The sequence below is a fragment of the Engystomops pustulosus genome, chromosome 5, assembly GCF_040894005.1.
Source record: "Engystomops pustulosus chromosome 5, aEngPut4.maternal, whole genome shotgun sequence".
In the NCBI taxonomy this organism is placed as follows: domain Eukaryota; kingdom Metazoa; phylum Chordata; class Amphibia; order Anura; family Leptodactylidae; genus Engystomops; species Engystomops pustulosus.
This window is the reverse complement of record NC_092415.1, coordinates 60,169,445-60,189,990: the sequence shown is the minus strand read 5'-3', so window position 1 is coordinate 60,189,990 and position 20,546 is coordinate 60,169,445. Positions and strand designations below refer to the sequence as shown.

Genomic DNA, 20,546 nt, shown 5'->3' with positions numbered 1-20,546 from the left:
AAGCGTTGAAAAGTTATTACCACAGGAAGAGACACTGGTCAAATTTCCAAAAAAAGTTGCGAGCCTTAACCTGCAAACAGGCTGCGTCCTTAAGGGGTTAAAGAAGCCTTCTCCTTTAGCTGTGTAAAAATGAAATATTTGAGGCCATTGCAATATGCATTTTATTATTTTTACAGTTGAATGTTAAAAAATGGTTAGACGTCACGGGGTCAAACTGTTCATCAAATTCTGTGAGCAGATTTTGCAAAATCGGGTCATTTGGAGTTGGAGTTCTGGTACCCGGTAGTAGGGTTGGACTGGTAGACCAGTGAATCCCCCAGTGGGCCACCGACGCCTGTGACAAGGGGCAGGGGCTGCATGTAAGGACCTTGCCAGTAATAAAACTCAATGTGGCTGAAATCTGCCGCTCCGGTAGTATCATTGTAGCCGACATACATAATGGCTTCTGCCTCTTTATGTCAGTACGAGTGCAACACTACTGAGGCTCTTCCCTAGCGAATGATGCACTCTGACCCTGAATGCAGGGCCGACGTGATGATGTCATCATGCAAATGAACATCCTGTTCCCATCCATCAGTCCACGGCTGCCCGGTGGCTTTTAAAATCCCAGTGACAGCCTTTTCCTTCTCTACCCTGCAGGGCGCTCACATTCACATGTGGGTATCTCCATGAATTGGAGAAATTGTGCAAAAAATTAAGATCCACGTTTTTATTTTTTATTTTTTTTAACTCATTGTGAATGTGCACGTTTTGAGGCTAAACAAAAATGTTATCTAATGTTTTCATCTTTTAGCTATGACTCTGTGGTGTTTGACCAATAAGTCCCCCGGCTTCAGGAGTTTAGTTTGAACTGCCAGCCAAATCTGGCACAATAACTGCATGACTAGCTAAATCTGCTCCTTGCCCCCTTTGACTAGATGAGGTAAACTTACACATGTCAATGGTAGGTTATTAAAGCTTTTTAGAGCTAATATGCTCGAGCAAAATGTCTAGGGTACAAAAGCCAGAACATTTTTTTAATAAAATGTTGATGTGGAGTCTGAATATACTTACAGGTATTTCAATTTTTGCTCTTAAAACTTGCATTTTCTTTATATTTTGAATTTTAATAGGAGGTCCGGTCAAAATACCACTGCCAGTACTGCTGCAATCCAGTCGGTAGAGAGGGAGGTTTGGAGAACCAGTAAACTATAAGGAAAAGAGAATCAAAAACAAAATAAAGACGGTTCCCTGAACTCACTGGCTACGAGGCCATGGATTGGCTGCAGAAATCACGACACACCATTTGTGGTGCAACCTGGAATGTAAATAGACAAAACGGTGCAGGGCCCTGGGGTTATAAGGGAGCCAAAGTATTATCCTTTTTCTCTTTCTATATTCAACCTGCCCTGGCCTCTGCTGTTCATTTTGGAAATCTAGTAATATGTTATGAGCTGGCTGCAAGTACGAGGGTGGTTCAATAAGTACCCGTGTTAGAAATATAGACACCATTTTTTCCCCAAAAATTATTTTTATTTTTCAATGTAGTCCCCTTTTAGAAAGATACAATTCTCCCAACATTCCTGCCATTTTTTTAACCCCTCCAAAAAATAGTATTTGTCGAACTCTCCAAAATACGCCTCTGTCTCGGCGATGACTTCCTCGTTTGAGCTAAATTTTTTTCCTGCAAGCCATTTCTTCATGTTAGGGAACAAGAAAAAGTTGCAGGGAGCCAGAACGGGTGAATAGAGGAGGTGCGGCAGCAACTCATAACACAATTAATGCACAGCACCTTCTTTTTCACCAAATGCGGCCATCTCCTTCAATTTTTTGTCGAAGTGGTCCAATAACTCAATGTAGTATTGTCCAGGGATCGTTCTTCCTTTTTCTAAAAAAATCCATGAGGATGACGCCGTTCACATCCCAAATAATTGTCGCCATGACCTTTCCTGCCGATGGGACCATCTTCACCTTCTTTGGAGCAGATTCACCGGGAGAAATACATTGTTGTGATTGATGCTTAGCTTTTGGTGTGTAATGATGAATCCAGGTTTCATTAACTGTGACAACTCGATGCAAAAACTCCTTCGGATCTCGCTTATATTGCTCCAAACGCTGCTTCGAAGTTAACGCCTGCATCCGCTTGTTGTCCACCGTGAGCAATCAAGGTACAATTTTTTCATTGCTAACTTATGTAAAATATTAATTGCCGTTTAAGTCCGCTACTTCACGGAGTATCATGTCGTGGACTTTTTGATTTCCTTGGTAACTGGGCGTCCTGGTCACTGCTCATCAAAAACGGATGTTGGCCCACTTTTAAATTAGTTGAACCAATATCTAACTGTGGTCATAGATGGCGAAGTGTCCCCATAAACAGCATCCAACTTTGCTTTTTTCTCCTCACATTTTTTCCCATCCAAAAACAAAAAGTGAATTACTGGACGATACTGCTATTTTTCCATCTTGGTGAAAATCACAAAACACGACTTACTGAAGCGGCTGCCAAATCCAAACTAACCAATCAATCTGCAATTTGTTTTGCCGTCGTTTGATAGATGGCAGCACACGATGACAACACCAACTTCCCTCAGGAATGCCCTCTGTCGTCAAACACGGGTACTGTACTTATTGAACCGCCCTCGTATTCCCAAGTCTTAAGAATGTGTCTCTACAGACTGCTATTGTCACCAGTTGTAGCATGGGTTCACAGTGCTAAATCCCCTGCAGTGAACGTATTCATAAAGTGTACAAAAATAATAATAAATGTGACTAAACCGTTCAGATAAACAGTCTGATAAGGACAGCTATAAAGAGGGATGTCAGATTGTGTAAAACAGAAGAACTGTACAACACAGTTCTGGTGAAACATGATGTTACATCATGTGTATGTGCAGGCAGCCGCTTCCTTAAACCAAGATGTTCTGCGATTTTTAATTTTATTTTGTACCAAAATATTGTAGACTATTTTTTATGCTTTTGGTGTTGATCGAAAAAACTCTCCAGTATGAATCTGTATACAATAAATATTGAGGCCACATGCACATCGGGGTTTAGAAGCCAAAACCAAAATGAACTTACTGATGATAACAGACCACAACAATAATGGGGGAGATGTATCAAGCTGACTGTGACACAATTCTGCATTAAAAATGCCTTGTGCCGGATTTATTAAGGATTTAGACCATTTTTAGGCACTCTTGTGACTTGCCTGGAAAAGGGGGCATGGCCTCTAATTATGGGGAGTTTCACAAAAAAAAAAAAATATGGCTGTTCAATGTATGTTTTGGAATCGGATGCATGATGTGTATAGAAAAATAATAATGTAATGAAACTTACCTTACAATTAACAATTAATTTAGGCTGAGTCACAATATTTCCTACTTCATCCAAGATTTCAATTTGAAAGGGAAACGGTGTACCATTGTCAATAATAAGAACATCATTTTCTGGGTAAACTTTAAGTTGTTTTGGTGGCCCTACAAAAGGCAACTACATTATTTCCAGTTGTAAACTTTTAGGCACCTGAACTGATTTACAATTTCTGTCATTACAAATTAAAAGGTCTTCATGAGGATTAGAACAACATGGCTGCATCTAATTTAATAACAGAACCGCACCTTGTGCACTAGTTCAGCCTCAATATAGAATAAGCTGTAGTATAAGAAGACATTGCTTCTAACAACATCAATCCTAACCTGCATTAAGTTAGCATAATGCAAAGAAAGATATGCTGGTAGTCCATACTACATGTGATGTCATTCTTGGCTGAAATAAAATACATTTATATATAGAGAATATGAAAGTAGATTTCGTTGTATTCTTTAAAATTGATCAGCAAATGGCATAATATTGTATTATGTGCAGCATTATCTGATGGATTTTTAAAGCAAATTCATCATGATAAACCATGGACACTTTCTCATAGATCCAGGCACTGTGACTGTGATAATCTTCTTATATTTATTAGCTATGGTCTCATTCCTTCTAAAATGAACTTTTACAAGTATGGTCATTAACCAGAATGGCTCAGGTGGGTGTTACCAGAGCCTCTTTGCGGCAGTGTAATCACACCAGACAGAGGAAGGATGGAAGTAGCAGGGTATAGGTGGAGACAGTCTAACAGCCCGTGAAGCTACAGCACTGAGGGGATCTGGTAACACTCCTCATAAGCATAATTTTTAAAGATTTTATTTATTTTTTTTTTTTAGAGGGAAGGAGGCCATGAATAACAAATAACAAATAAAAGAAAGATCACCACAGTCACATTGCCTTAAAGGGGTTGTCCAAGAGCTATGAAAATTAACTAAAGGTGGCCGGAGGGGGCTGCTTAAAAAAAATAAAGAACTACCCTTTAATCTATGAGTAAGTGTCCTTAATTTATCATGCTCGATTTTGATGGGAGATTTCTTAACAAACTGATCTTTAGTTGCTGTGAAATAATAATCAGTGACAAAATTAGTTGTCACCACTACAAGCTTTATAGCAACACACAGGTCCTGAAAAAAGTCAATGTATCTTGAGACAAACCATTTGTACCCTTTTCAATTAAGAGCACTTCATGATCCTTCAGCACCAGAATTTGTAAAGCATCCAGGGTGCGTTCTTAATGACAAAATTTAAGGTAGGTGTTTATTTTGACATTTCATACAGAGAAAACCAGAAACACATATCCATTCATACATACATACCAGGTAATAGCTTTATCTTTGTGGTCTGGTTGTCCAGTTGTAGACCAGGCAAAGTAACTTTCAAAGTAAAATTCTGTTGGGAGACAAAGCCATAAGACAATAATTCCGATAAGATATGTAACAGCAAGGCTTTTAAATGTCGAAAAGAATTTCTGAATACGATAACAAAAAAAAAAACAAAAAAACACACAACATAGTATTGCTGGATAAGGGGCCGAGAAGAGAAACCAAGATTATTAGGGACTAGAATACAACGATAGATTACTAAACTTAGTAGCAATAGAGTGCTCAGGGGAGACCTCATTACAATATAAAAATATTCAAATGGTCAGTGCAAAGATCAATCAAAACATCTTTTTTTTACCTAGTCTATTGACCAGGACAAAGGGGCATCCTTTAAGCCCTGGGAAGAGTCGGTTCTACCATCGCCATACACACAGAGGTTGTTATGGCGGATACTTTGTACATGTTCAAGAGGGGCCTGGATGTCTTTTATGAGAACATAATTATTGAGAACAGTTTGTCTTGCAGACTCCACAGCTCTTGTGAGATACATTGATAGATCTCCCCTACAGCATTGCCACAATTTTTGGTAATGCGTAAAGGGTTCTGCTTACCTTGCCTTGGAGGTTCTTCACTTGCCCTTTAACAACCACTCCCTTAATAAATAACTCTGATGCTGCGCTTAGCTCTTCATATTCAATAGACAGACCACTGAGTGCAACAAAACAGGATTAAAACAAATCTTTGACATACTTTTAGCACAAAGAGTACAGGCATTTACAGAGATATATCTTTAAAGGGGAGTGGTTACTCCTCTACTGACAGGGGGGGGGGGGGTGCAGTATATTTAAATTTTACTAAATACATTTTATGTAAAAGAAAATGTTTAAAAATTGATAAAAATCAGGAGACAGGAGGATCTGAGTAGCGCTACCTGCCCATGAACAGTTGTTATGCACAGGACGCAAACAACCGACCAACTTGTGGTCCATTGTTTGCATGTGCCATTGGCATATAAGGCCCTGCCCACATGCCCATGCAGTCTTGGCGTGGAGGTGGTGTAAAAAGGGAAGTAATCACCATGACTGGCAGTTTTGAAGGCATTGCGTTATTTCAGGGCTTTTTTAGCAGAAAACTGTCATACAAGGCCTGACAGATGTCCCACACATCTAGTGATAATATGGATACTCAATGGCACTGAGCAGCCAGCCACAAGCATAAAGGCAACACTGTTGAAGTTTATTGGCGTTTCTTTTTTAATAAGACCAGTTAAAAAATAACCCTTTTTTGGCACAAGCAGGAAATTTTAATCTATCCATTAACAAAGAGAAATGTATTATTTCTTGGCTAAGAAAACATAAAATTACATTCAGGTGTGAGTAAATACCTGCCCTCCAAAACCGGTTGAAAGTCTGGTGGAAGCAATGTAGAATGACCAAATTCATCTTGCACGTTTAACGGTATACTGAATGGTATGCCGACATGAACTGTATCCAGGGCTCCAAGGAAAAATTTAAACGGTTTTCCCTCTTGAGAAAGAAACAAATTGGCATGGATTTGGGCAAAACAATAACTTTGAAGGTCAATTCAGAATGACATTTCACTTTTCTCCTGTGTCCACTGAGACTAGCATCTGGCCACAGTGGTCTGGGTGGGACCATGAACATATGTCACCCATTCTTTTATTTTTATTGTCCAACTGCTCCTTTCAAACCAAACCCCTCACTTTGCAAATATTTAAGTTAGGCTAAAGTGCTTAGCAGTGCACCTTAGGGCACAGATGCCATATCTAGCTGAATCCAGAGATGACCAACTTGAAGAAAGTGCTGGGAGGTGGTGGTGTAGCAGGGGGCATTGTTATTGCTGTGGAACCTAAGCCCTGAGGTTCTCTGTTAAAGTAAATCTACCACTATGAGGTAGTAAACTTTAACTAAACATACTTCCCTACTGCCTTCTTTTTCAGGATCCTGGCACTAGTCTTCATTAACTATGATGATATAGAGACATCTCTGAGAAGATGCATCTCTATATACCAGTGCATGCAGCCTGTGTCACAGTGAAGCTATTGGTTACACAAAATCCCTCCAGTGACAGCCAATGAGCCCATAGTCTAGTGGATAGAGGCTATGTCCTGTCTTTCTATGGCAGGTGGAGCGTGGAGGTTGTTGGCTCAAATCCCAGGCTGGGCAAAAAAATTATTTAATTGCATAATTTAGAGCATTGTGTCTGGGGAATCCTTGGGAGGCGTAGAGACGCATATAAGGTCAGATGGTGACATTACCCTGATGACGTGGTCCCTGCTCTGCTACTAACTGGACACATCTCTCAAAAGGATGCCATACCGTTCTGACATTGAAAGTATCGCACAAGTACCAAGATTTTGATGCATTGTGTTACCTGTTGCTTTCTTACAATTTGTTATTTTAAAACATATAAAAGGGATGACAATCAATCTAAGGCTGCGTTCACATAAAAGTTGAACCGTCCCCTCTACATAGCGATGCATGGTCCTCGGAGGCGTAACATGGGGAAAGATAGGACATGTGCGGCCATTGCTGGCCTATGAGGGACGTATATTCGGCCGCAAGTTTGCCGCCGTATATATACGTCCCCCAATGGTCGTGTGAATACAGCCCAACACTGTGTGCTGAAGAGGGAGGTTAAGTCACGCAAAAAGCTTGAATAATTAATGGACCGGCACTCGGTAGCTGCTTTTTCTAACTCTTCTTTATAGTGATCCCAGCGTGTCAAACTTAATGAAAACCACCACTAGGATCATAGAGAAGATGGCTATAGGCAAGTTAGTTTAGTTTTACTACCACATAGTAGATTTCCTTTAATGCCCCCAAAAGCATATCAGCATCATCTACATACCCTGTTTCCCCAAAAATGAGACCCTCTGAATACAAGGCCTAGTACAATTTTTTTCAAGGTTAGAAATGCAAGGCCTCCCCTGAAAATAAGACCTTGTGGCAGTCAATGCTACAGCTCCCCTCTGGCCACACATAAGCATTAGTATTAGTAGATCTTGTAGATACTGCAGGAGGTTGTGACATGGGGGAAGATGGGATAAAATCACTGACTGTTGTGTTGCAAATGTGAGCAGCTACCTGGACAAGAAGAAGTCATTGAAGGAAAGTGCTATTGCTAAATAAAGAGGTTGATTTTTTGTTCACGGAAACAAGAAATCCACTGAAAATAAGACCCAGTGCATCTTTAAGAGCAAAAATGAATGCAAGACAATGGGGCAGAATATTTCTACTTGCCCAAGGCAACCAAGCACAGTTCCCCTTTAGAATATTCATGAGCAATGGTAAAATAAAAGCAGAGCTGTGATTGGTTGCCATGGGCAACTTTAAATGTTATGACTTTCAGACACTTGATAAATCTGCCCCAATGTCTTATTTTTGGGGAAACAAAGTTATCTATTGCAATGGAAAAAACAGATAAAGAAGGGAGACACCAACATATATAACTATGTACTATACATAAACAATACACACAGAATAAAGATGCTTACCCACAATCTTAAACATGATCTTTTTACAAGGCAGAGCTTTCCCTCCATATTTGTCAGCATTACTTTCATTCAAAACGGCTTGAAGTTTCAGTGTATAATCACCAAGCTTTGTAATGTTCTCTAAAATAAAAAGAAAATTGAAAAATAGATTAAAAGTTTTTTTTTTCTCAGACGTTTTCTTGCATCTATATTAACGAAATAATAACTTTGTAAAAGTGCCCAGGCTGCACTAGGTGCTCTCATCCCCCCCCCCTTATCGCCTAGACTGAGGAGCAGACTAATTAGGACACTATCACCAGTAATCTGGTGATCAATGGCCTTTAAATAATATGTTTTACACTAGAAACAGTAAAATATGTGATCAATGTCTCCCATTGTTTGTTTAGTATTTTATTTTTTTTAGGTTTAACACCAAAATCTTTAGCAAAGCAAAACAAAGAGTTGGGAGTTTTTCCTTTCAAAACTGTGTGTGTAAAATTACCTATAAATAGTCAAAATGAAAACTTATCTACTGCTCTGGTTTGTGATGATGCTTTTTAATCAGTGCATTTAGACAGATTGACTTATTTTTAGATTGATGGTTTATATAAAATTAAGTTTAAGTTAAAAATACTTACCCATTTTCTTAAACCAATATGGCCATTTTCCTCCGTGCTGACTTATATGTGAAATAATTTCTTTATCTCCACCGGGGGCTTCAATAAATGTGCAAAAACAAAAGAATCGGCAGTAAATATCTAGAGAACTATTTTAGCATCTACAAAATGATGGTGGTGATCATGAAAAACAAGACATGATACAGAAATCTTCACATGAGAGCAGCATATCAAATCCCACTTTAAATGCAAATACAATATTAATTACTTAATTTGACAAGAAACCTACTTACAATGCAACAGAACCTTTAACTCCACCAAGAGTTTCTTTGAAGCTGCATGACTTGTGCCTGGAAGTTTCTGTATGGCTTCTCCTTTTTTGTTCAGAATTTCAACCCGAATAGCTCCTAAAAATATTGAAGAACAAAAATAATCAAGACATTTAAGCACAAGAATATCAGTTCCTCAGTCAAAGTCTACTTGCTGCAATGGCTTATTCACACAGGTGTGTATGTTGTGTTTCAATTTTCCTTCTGTTTTGTATGTTTTTTTTTTAATCAATTTTCCTCTGTATGGCTTCTGTTCCATTTTTTTTTCACGCCCAAACATTTGATAGTTTAACTTTAGAAAGCATAAGAACTGGATCCCCAGCATCATCAGTGAAAAACAGTCAGTCAACACATCACTTTTTTTCCCCAGAGCCATAGACTACCGTGATCCGCAAAGTGAGAAAAAATAGGATCACGGATCGGTTGAACAATAGTGATGTGAAAAAGCACATAGAAAATAAATGGTCAGAATGCCATCTGTAAAAACTCCCAAATTCCACAACGTACTACAATGCCAGGAAGGTGCAAAGCTCCAAGCAAAACAGGATTAAGAAATGGTTTCTCAGTAAGAAAATAAAATGCAATCTACCGGTATGTTATGGTGCAGGAGAGAAGGGGAGATATAGCTTGGTGAAAATGATTCATATACAAATTCACCTTCTTGACCTCACAGCAAAGAAAGACCAGCTGTGGCAAAAACCATAACATATATTGAAATCTGGGATAAAACCCAACATGATATGCTGCACTTTATATACAGTATGGACAACACTTTACCGCAGCTGTAAATAGATGTGAATTAGTAGTTTGCAACCGCGCGGCAGCTAAACCGAGCCAAATGTATTGTCTCTCAGACAAATCTGTTAGGTGCCCACCATTCAGCAGTATGGACCAACACTTTTATGGCATATCCATGTCTTATTAGTATATCCATGCCTCATTAGTATATCCATGTCTTACAGGTAGTTGTTGGGAAATATTTCAAGGAAATAATCAACAGCACAAGTGCTTGTAATGTTACCTATAGGAGCTCCTGCAGGTTTTACATCATCATCTACCAAAGCGTCGCCATCAGGAAATGACAGAGCCAATGAGTCTGGGAACCTTGGAAAAGCAAATAACATAGAAAAAGGTAACTAAGGCTTCAAACGGTGAAACAAGGCAAACTCATCAGAAAAGAAATCCTTAGCGCATACATACTTTGTCATTTCATCTTCCATGTACTTCTTTATAGTTGATCGCGATGCATTACGATCAAGTTTAGATATTGGTACACACTTCATCTCATCATACAGCTCTTTTGGTTCCTTAATAAAATAAAACATACGTATTGTTTTAGGTTATAACGTATGCTATGATATATTTAAAGAGAACCTGTCAGGATGATTTGGAAATCAAATACAACTACAGTTCAATTTGAGTCTAAACCGCTGACTTGAGTGTCCCAAATTGCCCCGATAAGCTTGTGTCCTTTCTTATAGATTTACCATGCATACAGTTTCATGAAAAATAATTTATAATACAAAGTATAAATGTACACAAGCAATACATAATTGAAAACAACATAAGGAACAAACCTCTAACACTTCTCAAAAGTTTGAAAGGTAAATAGGTGAAGGTCGTAGGAGAACCATCATAGAGGACAGCACTTGATATTAGAACCGATACTCAGAAAATGGAACTACACTCTAGAATGCACCCACAGTGGCACAGATGCCAATTGTTGAGGACAGGTTCCCTTTAAGGAGTACATTGAACAGAAGAACATTACAACTATCAATGCTTTATTTTGAAGGTGTCTTGTGGATAATGGAGACAAACTGAGAAATCTTTGACCATTCCTCAGGTGTAAGGCTTCAAGACAGAAAGCGAGCACAGTAAATTTTCATAACACTGCAACAGCAGCCTGTGAGGCATCTTGTCTTAGTGGTTAATGTCCCTGTTTTGGGCAGCAGCAAAAGGTAGCTTAAAGGCAATCTTCAGTCCATTTCATACCATATAAAGCAGTGTCACTGACAAAATATTTTTGGCTCCTGAGGCAGAAACTGTCCTTGCAATGCAATTTTATGGTCTTTTCCTAAAAAACATAAGCTTTAAATATGCAAATGACCTCCAAGTGCTCCACTTCCTCCTGTGTCCTCTCTGCCTTCTACCTCACCGGCAGTCTGCATCCATTTCCAGCCCCTGCACAGTAGCTCGGTTTCCCCAGTGGCATCAGGGATGATCTGCACATGTGCACTGCAGATTTCTACGCAGAGGATCCTGGAAGTTGCCAGAGAAACTGAGCTGCTCGGGGTGGGCATGTACCAGTGAAGTTGGTGCCAGAGGAGCTCTGCTGATGCCCCCTGAAGCACCTCATTTGCCTAAATTTTTAAACTTATTCTTTAAGGGAAAAAAAAGAGACCATAAAAACGCATTACTAGAACAGACCCTGCATCAGGGAACCAAGAACATTCTGTCACTGATGCTACTTTATTAGGTAGGAAACAGACTCTAGATTTCCTTTAAAGTCAGTATTATCCACCTTTTAAGATCGTGTGGTTCTAGGTCCTAAGTTTTACCAATTAATATCTATATTACACAGGACTGCGCATCCCTCTCACTGCAAAGTTGAGCTATACAATTGTATCCACATTTATATATTCCAAAACACCTATGCTGAAATCACAAATTACGTACCAAAGATATTTGAACTTCTCCCCCTGTAGAATAAACATCACCTTCATGATTTCCATACAGGAGAAACTTAACTATACTTCCATATATAAGAGGTGCTGTTTTGATGGTTTTCACCTGTTACCAAAAACAAATATGACATTACACAAGTAATAAATGGAGGATTTGGCCAATGCAAAGTCTAAAAAATTGCACTTGCAAAAGTAGTTCACAACTAAATACAGTAGACATGTGCTATATAGAGTATATACCCTAATCCCAAAAGAAATAACAAAATAAAGAAAATAGTAAACTTTAAGATCATTTTAAAAATCATAATATATGCACGGAAGAAATAGTACAGGAACAGTGGCTGAGGGGAGTGAATATATGACAAATGTAAATCTAGCTTATTAGTATCATTTAAAGTTGAATTTTAGAAAAAAAAAGGATGGAAAATATAAGAAGATTAGCACAGTCACAGTGCCTGGATCAATGAGTAAATGTCAATGGTTTTTCAAGCTCGATTTTGAAGATTTCCTTAAAGGAAAACCATCACTCCTAATTGGCTGCTTGACAGCAGATAGCGTCACTGGCTCTCAGGCAGAAGGGTGGGAGTGGGTGTCGATGAAAGCATGGAGTAGTGCATAATTGGGAGATGATGGAGTGCAAGGCAGCCCGTGTTACATGCACAGGAGTGCACGGCGGGAATTAATATATTTTTAAAAGTCGTTTCTCTCCATTTAAAGCCTAATGAAAACATGTTCTATTATATAGTATTAAAGCCTGACCTGTAGGTATATAAAGTCTAAAACCAGACTACGCAAGTGGTAGTTTTTCTTTTAAATGCATTCATCAATAAGATCCTAGGAAAGAGGACCCATTAACTGGATGTTAGAAAGAATACTTGAGTGAAAACATAAGACTCACCAGCTGCCCTTGACTGTAAGTCTTTCCATCCCATTCAACTGATGTATAGGTCGACCAAGGAGTTTGCAAGCGTTTTGCGGCAACATCATGTCGGGTAATTACCCCTTTGAAACCGAAAAACTTTATTTGCTTGTCATACTTTTCATGACATTCTTTCAACCATAAAGCAAATTCTCTGTCAATTTTTACTCTCTGGTCCTGTAAAAAAATAAATAAATAAAAAAAAATTTAAAAATTATATTATATTAAGTGTAATATAAAAACAAAGCTACTTAAAAATGTATTGCAAAAAAATTGCAGAAGCCGTGGTTCTATATGCGGCACTGGACGAACTGCGCCCATCATGATGCACATATTAATACTGACAAATTGCCAAAACATGGCTTCTTTGCTGTGACTTCTGTAGTTTTGTCATTCACTAAAAAATTTGACAGGTGCCCAACATGAAAACCTGCTATTTTTCTGTATTTTTTAAAACCAAATGAAATGCACTAAAACATATTATTGAGAAATAATGTACAGACAGCTCTGCTACACTGCTGCACACACATATAGACAAAAACGGGACTCAATCCACAGCCCTGATTTGTTTCTAAAGTAAGCAGCTCCTAGTACTACAACAGATGCCGCAGTGTTACACTGCTGGCGTTACCGGAAACCTCCAATAACGCTAGCAAACACTGCCGTAGCATAAAATAGAAAATGCTGGACTGCGCTGTAAGCGGTCGGGAGTATTCATGAGGGGGTGGTGACTACTTCATGAAGCAGGAGTAGGAGGGTGAAGCTTATAGCACAGTCCGGCGTTTTCTATTGTACAGAGCCGCAGTGTTCTGATAATGTTAGCAATGTAACACTGCGCCATATGCTGTAGCACTGGGAGCTGCTTACTTTAAATGGCTGATCTACTCCTGATATAAAGATTAAGGCCAGAACAAAAAATTTTACTAAAAATAGATTTAGGTCTGGGATAAAAAACATTTATTGGTCCATTGGTCCAAGGTTTATACCATTATACATATTTGTATAATGGTATGTATATACAGTTAGGGCCAGAAATATTTGGACAGTGACACAATTTTCGTGAGTTGGGCTCTGCATGCCACCACATTGGATTTGAAATGAAACCTCTACAACAGAATTCAAGTGCAGATTGTAACGTTCAATTTGAAGGGTTGAACAAAAATATCTGATAGAAAATGTAGGAATTGTACACATTTCTTTACAAACACTCAAAATGTTAGGAGCTCAAAAGCAATTGGACAAATAAACATAACCCAAACAAAATATTATTTTCTATATTTTGTTGCGAATCCTTTGGAGGCAATCACAGCCTTAAGTCTGGAACCCATGGACATCACCAAACGCTGGGTTTCCTCCTTCTTAATGCTTTGCCAGGCCTTTACAGCGGCAGCCTTCAGAGCTTGCTTGTTTGTGGGTCTTTCCGTCTTAATTTTGGATTTGAGCAAGTGAAATGCATGCTCAATTGGGTTAAGATCTGGTGATAAACTTGGCCATTGCAGAATGTTCCACTTTTTTCACTCATGAACTCCTGGGTAGCTTTGGCTGTATGCTTGGGGTCATTGTCCATCTGTACTATGAAGCGCCGTCCGATCAGCTTTGCAGCATTTGGCTGAATCTGGGCTGAAAGTATATCCCGGTACACTTCAGAATTCATCCGGCTACTCTTGTCTGCTGTTATGTCATCAATAAACACAAGTGACCCAGTGCCATTGAAAGCCATGCATGCCCATGCCATCACGTTGCCTCCACCATGTTTTACAGAGGATGTGCTGTGCCTTGGATCATGTGCCGTTCCCTTTCTTCTCCAAACTTTTTTCTTCCCATCATTCTGGTACAGGTTGATCTTTGTCTCATCTGTCCATAGAATACTTTTCCAGAACTGAGCTGGCTTCTTGAGGTGTTTTTTGGCAAATTTAACTCTGGCCTGTCTATTTTTGGAATTGATGAATGGTTTGCATCTAGATGTGAACCCTTTGTATTTACTTTCATGGAGTCTTCTCTTTACTGTTGACTTAGAGACAGATACACCTACTTCACTGAGGGTGTTCTGGACTTCAGTTGATGTTGTGAACGGGTTCTTCTTCACCAAAGAAAGTATGCGGCGATCATCCACCACTGTTGTCATCCCTGGACGCCCAGGCCTTTTTGAGTTCCCAAGCTCACCAGTCAATTTCTTTTTTCTCAGAATGTACCCGACTGTTGATTTTGCTACTCCAAGCACGTCTGCTATCTCTCTGATGGATTTTTTCTTTTTTTCAGCCTCAGGATGTTCTGCTTCACCTCAATTGAGAGTTCCTTTGACCGCATGTTGTCTGGTCACAGCAACAGCTTCCAAATGCAAAACCACACACCTGGAATCAACCCCAGACCTTTTAACTACTTCATTGATTATAGGTTAACGAGGGAGACGCCTTCAGAGTTAATTGCAGCCCTTGGATTGGAGTCCATTGTCCAATTACTTTTGGTCCCTTGAAAAAGAGGCGGCTATGCATTACAGAGCTATGATTCCTATACCCTTTCTCCGATTTGGACGTGGAAACTCTCATATTGCAGCTGGGAGTGTGCACTTTCAGCCCATATTATATATATATATATAATTGTATTTCTGAACATGTTTTTGTAAACAGCTAAAATAACAAAACTTGTGTCACTGTCCAAATATTTCTGGCCCTAACTTTATATATTTGTCACATGCATAAACAACAGGATCTATACAAAAGCTCCTGAGACTAGAGAGACCCAATGATGGTTAAGGGGATCCCAAAGTTTGAGGAAAGTCAAAAATAATAGAATATATAAACTAGTGGAATAAATTACATATTCAGTACCTCAGCAGAGGCACCATATGACGGCACCTGGGGCAGTAATGGACCCTTATTCATGAAAGTTATTAAAAACATCATGCAAGGCTCTTACCTGACAATTCATTACTCTTGTGAAAATTGTGTTCTTGTCTTGAAGTTTTAACCCTAAATCTAAGAAGGTCAATTTATTTGTGCTCACTTCAAACTTGTCATTTGTAAACAACACTCCAGAGATCCGATTATAGCACTCAGTAGGCAACAGTCCTCTCTTTTTTGGTATTGTACACCAGTCAAATCTAAAAAGAAAAACAAACAATGATGGAAAAAAGATTTTAAGTGCTAGATACATATCTAGGGAGACGTTGAAAAGTTTAAACAGCCTGCCACCGAGTTTCCAACAAATTGGGAATAACGAGAAGGTGCATTATAAAATCTGGGGAGAATTAAAGGCAGGTGTTGTACTGCACACGCAGTGCTTTGAACCTGTTTTTGTGCAGTCTTTTTGAAAGCGCATCCATTTTTTCAGTTTTTCCCAATTATCATAACTGGGGAAAAACAGATAAAAATGGAAAAAAATGGCGGTTTGAACCTGTTTTTGCATCCATTTTTGACAGTTTACCCCAATTATCTTAAGATAATTGGAAAATAGACCAAAATGGTCAAAAATGAATGCGTTTTCAAAAATAGCGTTTAACGGACTTCTTCAAAACTGCCTAAAAACAGGTTCAAAACTCCATGTGTGCCACCACCCTAAAGGTGATGTCACACATTAGCGTCTTGATTAAAATGCACTGGGTCAAGCCGCGGTCACAATAGAAGACACTGGGGGCTGATTGCCGATCGCATGCGTTTGCATACAAATGTGTATGTGACAGGCTGCGGCCCGCCCCAGTGCGTTTTGATTCCGTTTTGTAACGTGTGGCATCACCCTCAGGTGTAGGGGCGGGGTACATAAATATCTTCCATTGACTATGCCATATCACATTTGCCCTTTTCTCCAACTATATAAGTTGGAAGTATAGATTTTGTTCCTTTGATTCATTGCTCCTCTTCCCCCCTACATAGTCTCCAGTTCATCTTTATCAGGTCACAACTTTATTGTTGTCCGTTTGCAGCCTCTGTGTAATTGGTGTATAAGGCCGCGGTGACACGTACCACTAGGCATCAGTTCATAACGCGATGTTAGTGCAAAAAGAGACTGCAAAGCTGCAAACATGGGAAGGAATAGGACCCCTGCGTGGAAGCCGTGTGTATGAGCCCATAGTAATGAATTTGTGAGCATGCTAGTTGTTGAATCAAAGGATAGCCGTGTGCAGTGAGCCTAAACAGCAGATGTGGAAAGAAAATAATAAAAGTGGAGGAAAATTTTTGCTCTGATAAGATATATTACAAAGTATCTTGTGTTCAAGGTATCTTTTAATTATGTTAAATTTTTTTTTCTTTTTTAAACATAAGACAGTTAAGATTCACATATCATAGATATGGATAAGTGTGCAGAACCATATATTGTTAACAAATAAAACATCATTAACTCACGTCCACTACAATAGGAAGAGCATGTGGTAAAATTATGCAAGTGGCGCTATGCATCTAAACAAAATAATGAAACCTTATTAAACTTCAGATTCTGCCTTTTAATTTAAGTAGCTTGAGGTGTCTCCACCCTTGTTTTCCCAACTCTGCTCCTTCATATCTGTTGAATACCCAGTCTCTTTTTCTTTGTGATACCATCTTTTCAATCAATAAATGTGAAGTGAACTACAATGAATTTCCTCCATTTGCAGAAGCATGCTTTGGTTCTTGAATACTTGCATCTTTCTGATTCTTTCTTATCTAAACATTGTTGTAAAGTTTCAATTTAAGCTAATATGTAAAAGTAATATAGTTACAAAGCAGGGACTATACACTCACCGGCCACTTTATTAGGTACACCTGTCCAACTGCTCGTTAACACTTAATTTCTAATCAGCCAATCACATGGCAGCAACTCAGTGCATTCAGGCATGTAGACATGGTCAAGACAATCTCCTGCAGTTCAAACCGAGCATCAGTATGGGGAAGAAAGGTGATGTGAGTGCCTTTGAACGTGGCATGGTTGTTGGTGCCAGAAGGGCTGGTCTGAGTATTTCAGAAACTGCTGATCTACTGGGATTTTCACACACAACCATCTCGAGGGTTTACAGAGAATGGTCCGAAAAAGAAAAAAAATCCAGTGGGCGGCAGTTCTGTGGGCGGAAATGCCTTGTTGATGCCAGAGGTCAGAGGAGAATGGGCAGACTGGTTCGAGCTGTTACCCGTTACAACCAAGGTAGGCAGAAGAGCATCTCTGAACGCACAGTACATCGAACTTTGAGGCAGATGGGCTACAGCAGCAGAAGACCACACCGGGTGCCACTCCTTTCAGCTAAGAACAGGAAACTGAGGCTACAATTTGCACAAGCTCATCGAAATTGGACAGTAGAAGATTGGAAAAACGTTGCCTGGTCTGATGAGTCTCGATTTCTGCTGCGACATTCAGATGGTAGGGTCAGAATTTGGCATCAACAACATGAAAGCATGGATCCATCCTGCCTTGTATCAACGGTTCAGGCTGGTGGTGGTGGTGTCATGGTGTGGGGAATATTTTCTTGGCACTCTTTGGGCCCCTTGGTACCAATTGAGCATGGTTGCAACGCCACAGCCTACCTGAGTATTGTTGCTGACCATGTCCATCCCTTTATGACCACAATGTACCCAACATCTGATGGCTACTTTCAGCAGGATAATGCGCCATGTCATAAAGCTGGAATCATCTCAGACTGGTTTCTTGAACATGACAATGAGTTCACTGTACTCAAATGGCCTCCACAATCACCAGATCTCAATCCAATAGAGCATCTTTGAGATGTGGTGGAACGGGAGATTCGCATCATGGATGTGCAGCCGACAAATCTGCGGCAACTGTGTGATGCCATCATGTCAATATGGACCAAAATCTCTGAGGAATGCTTCCAGCACCTTGTGGAATCTATTCCACGAAGAATTGAGGCAGTTCTGAAGGCAAAAGGGGGTCCAACCCGTTACTAGCATGGTGTACCTAATAAAGTGGCCAGTGAGTGTACTTTGACAGGAAACAAAAATTTTAACCCAAATTAATTTCAAGCCTTACTCATGGATTGTGGTATAAGGAATCAGTCTTCCATTCCAAAAACATTCAAAGATTGGTCTCTTTCCTCTAGCTTCTTTTTCAACAATGAAGCAATCATCATCAACGTCATCAATGTCGTCTTTATCTTCTAAAATAGTGTAACAAAATGACATTTATAATAAAATCAAGGAGAAAAAAAAAAAAAAGGGGGTTTTCACACAAAGACAGGTTAGGCACTATCTACTGATCAGTGGGGGTCTCAGTGCTGCGACTCCTCGCCGCTCCGTCAGATTAATGAAGTAGACAGACACGCATGACCGTTCTGCTCCATTAATCTCTATGGAGCTGAAGGGGATCTGTGAGCGCACGCCAATTTCTGTCAGCTCCATAGAGATTAATGGAGCAGAATGGTCATGCGCGGCCTCTGCTCCATTAATCTGATGGAGCGGAGAGGGGTCGCAGCACTGAGACCCCCACTGATCAGCAAGTTAGGCCCTATCCCGTGTGATCTCAATGTAAAAATTTTCACAGCATTTTAAATGCATTTGCTTTTATAATTTGTGTATTCCAAAAATAAGAGGAAAAAAAGGGATATGCACTGCTTCCAGTAATTAAAGGTCTACACACTGTAAATTAAAAAAAAAGACAAAAACTCTTAAAACAGTACCAATATACACATATGGAACCGGATATGGTGGGCTAGGTTACTGCACCTAAACCGACACCACCTATCAGAGAACGGAACATGAAAGTGTGGTCACACGTTGCGCAGTGGGCCTCGTCCTTGCATAATACTTCTGTATGATGTAAGCCCCCTTCATGTGCAATATGTGAAGTCCATTTAATTAGAGAAGAGTAGAGTGAAAAGCTTCCAGGACTGGCACATTGAAAAATAGTGTGACCCCCTTTCCATCATGATGGACTATAAGCTTTTTTTTTTTTTTTAACCCTTTCAGGACCTGGCCCTTTTTGTTTTTTCATTTTTCACTCCCCATGATCAAAAATCCATAACTTTTTTTATTTTTCCATGTCCTGAGCTGTGTGACAAATTACACTTCATAGAGATGGTATTTAATATTCCATGCCGTGTACTGGGAAGCAGGAAAAAAATTCCAAATGCATAATATGCATAATTATGACAAATAATGATTCACTTACTTGATGAGAAGTAGGGGTCATCCGGGTAAGTTTCTTTATCATAAAGAAATGGATGGTAGCGTATGATTCCTTCAACTACCCCCTCTCTTTCAACAAGGGCTTTAAACTCAAAGCTGTCAGCAGCAGAATTAATATACAACGTCTGCATGTCATCTTTGATCTCTCGGAGATTGAGAATTTTAGGCGCCTTTGCTTTTTCGTATATGTAAACCTGTAAACAAATTAAGCGGGACATCAAGAAACAAACTTCTATGGCAAAGATTGTGCTTCACGTAAATGTCACAACAAGAAACGCAGATGACATTAGGATACAATTGCCTTTTTTAACTGAAGAGGTTTATTTGCTCCCATTAATGGATTTTATTTGTATTTAAAGAGGACATGTGAAGGCTATTTTGGAGAGTAGTTTACAAACCAGTAGTTTAGCTTCCTAAACTGTCCTTTTATTTTGTCCCTCTGTGGCAGTGCTAACAAAACCTTTACCTTGTTCTGAAGCTCTGCCCTAGTGGCACAGTGAAGTTGGCATACTACACCGGGGCTTCTCTGTGGATGCACGGACGCTTGTGCAATGAAGCTGGGTGTAATTTAATTACTGCACAGGAAGAACCAGAGATGGTAAAAGTACAAGGAATTTTCTTTAGATAGCGAGCACACAGGGACAAGCTAGAGGGCAATATGGGACACTACACCACTGGTCCATAGCAGTCTTGCTGTGCACATTAAAGACTGTCGGGGA

General features: G+C 39.5%; 1 protein-coding gene across 1 annotated transcript in view; it reads right to left on the bottom strand.

Annotated features, from left to right (window-relative positions):
- SMCHD1 (structural maintenance of chromosomes flexible hinge domain containing 1) overlaps nt 1–20,546 on the bottom strand; it is an 81,981-nt gene that overhangs the window by 46,365 nt on the left and 15,070 nt on the right. The window contains exons 10-24 of the mRNA XM_072152118.1: nt 19,811–20,021; nt 18,674–18,800; nt 15,638–15,821; nt 12,701–12,898; nt 11,795–11,908; nt 10,316–10,422; nt 10,137–10,219; nt 9,080–9,193; nt 8,808–8,885; nt 8,191–8,310; nt 6,058–6,199; nt 5,285–5,381; nt 4,668–4,740; nt 3,316–3,455; nt 1,054–1,188 (exon numbers count right to left, since the gene is read on the bottom strand). Of these exons, the coding sequence (XP_072008219.1) occupies nt 1,054–1,188; nt 3,316–3,455; nt 4,668–4,740; nt 5,285–5,381; nt 6,058–6,199; nt 8,191–8,310; nt 8,808–8,885; nt 9,080–9,193; nt 10,137–10,219; nt 10,316–10,422; nt 11,795–11,908; nt 12,701–12,898; nt 15,638–15,821; nt 18,674–18,800; nt 19,811–20,021 (1,923 nt within the window). The remainder of the gene's footprint in view (nt 1–1,053; nt 1,189–3,315; nt 3,456–4,667; nt 4,741–5,284; nt 5,382–6,057; nt 6,200–8,190; nt 8,311–8,807; nt 8,886–9,079; nt 9,194–10,136; nt 10,220–10,315; nt 10,423–11,794; nt 11,909–12,700; nt 12,899–15,637; nt 15,822–18,673; nt 18,801–19,810; nt 20,022–20,546) is intronic.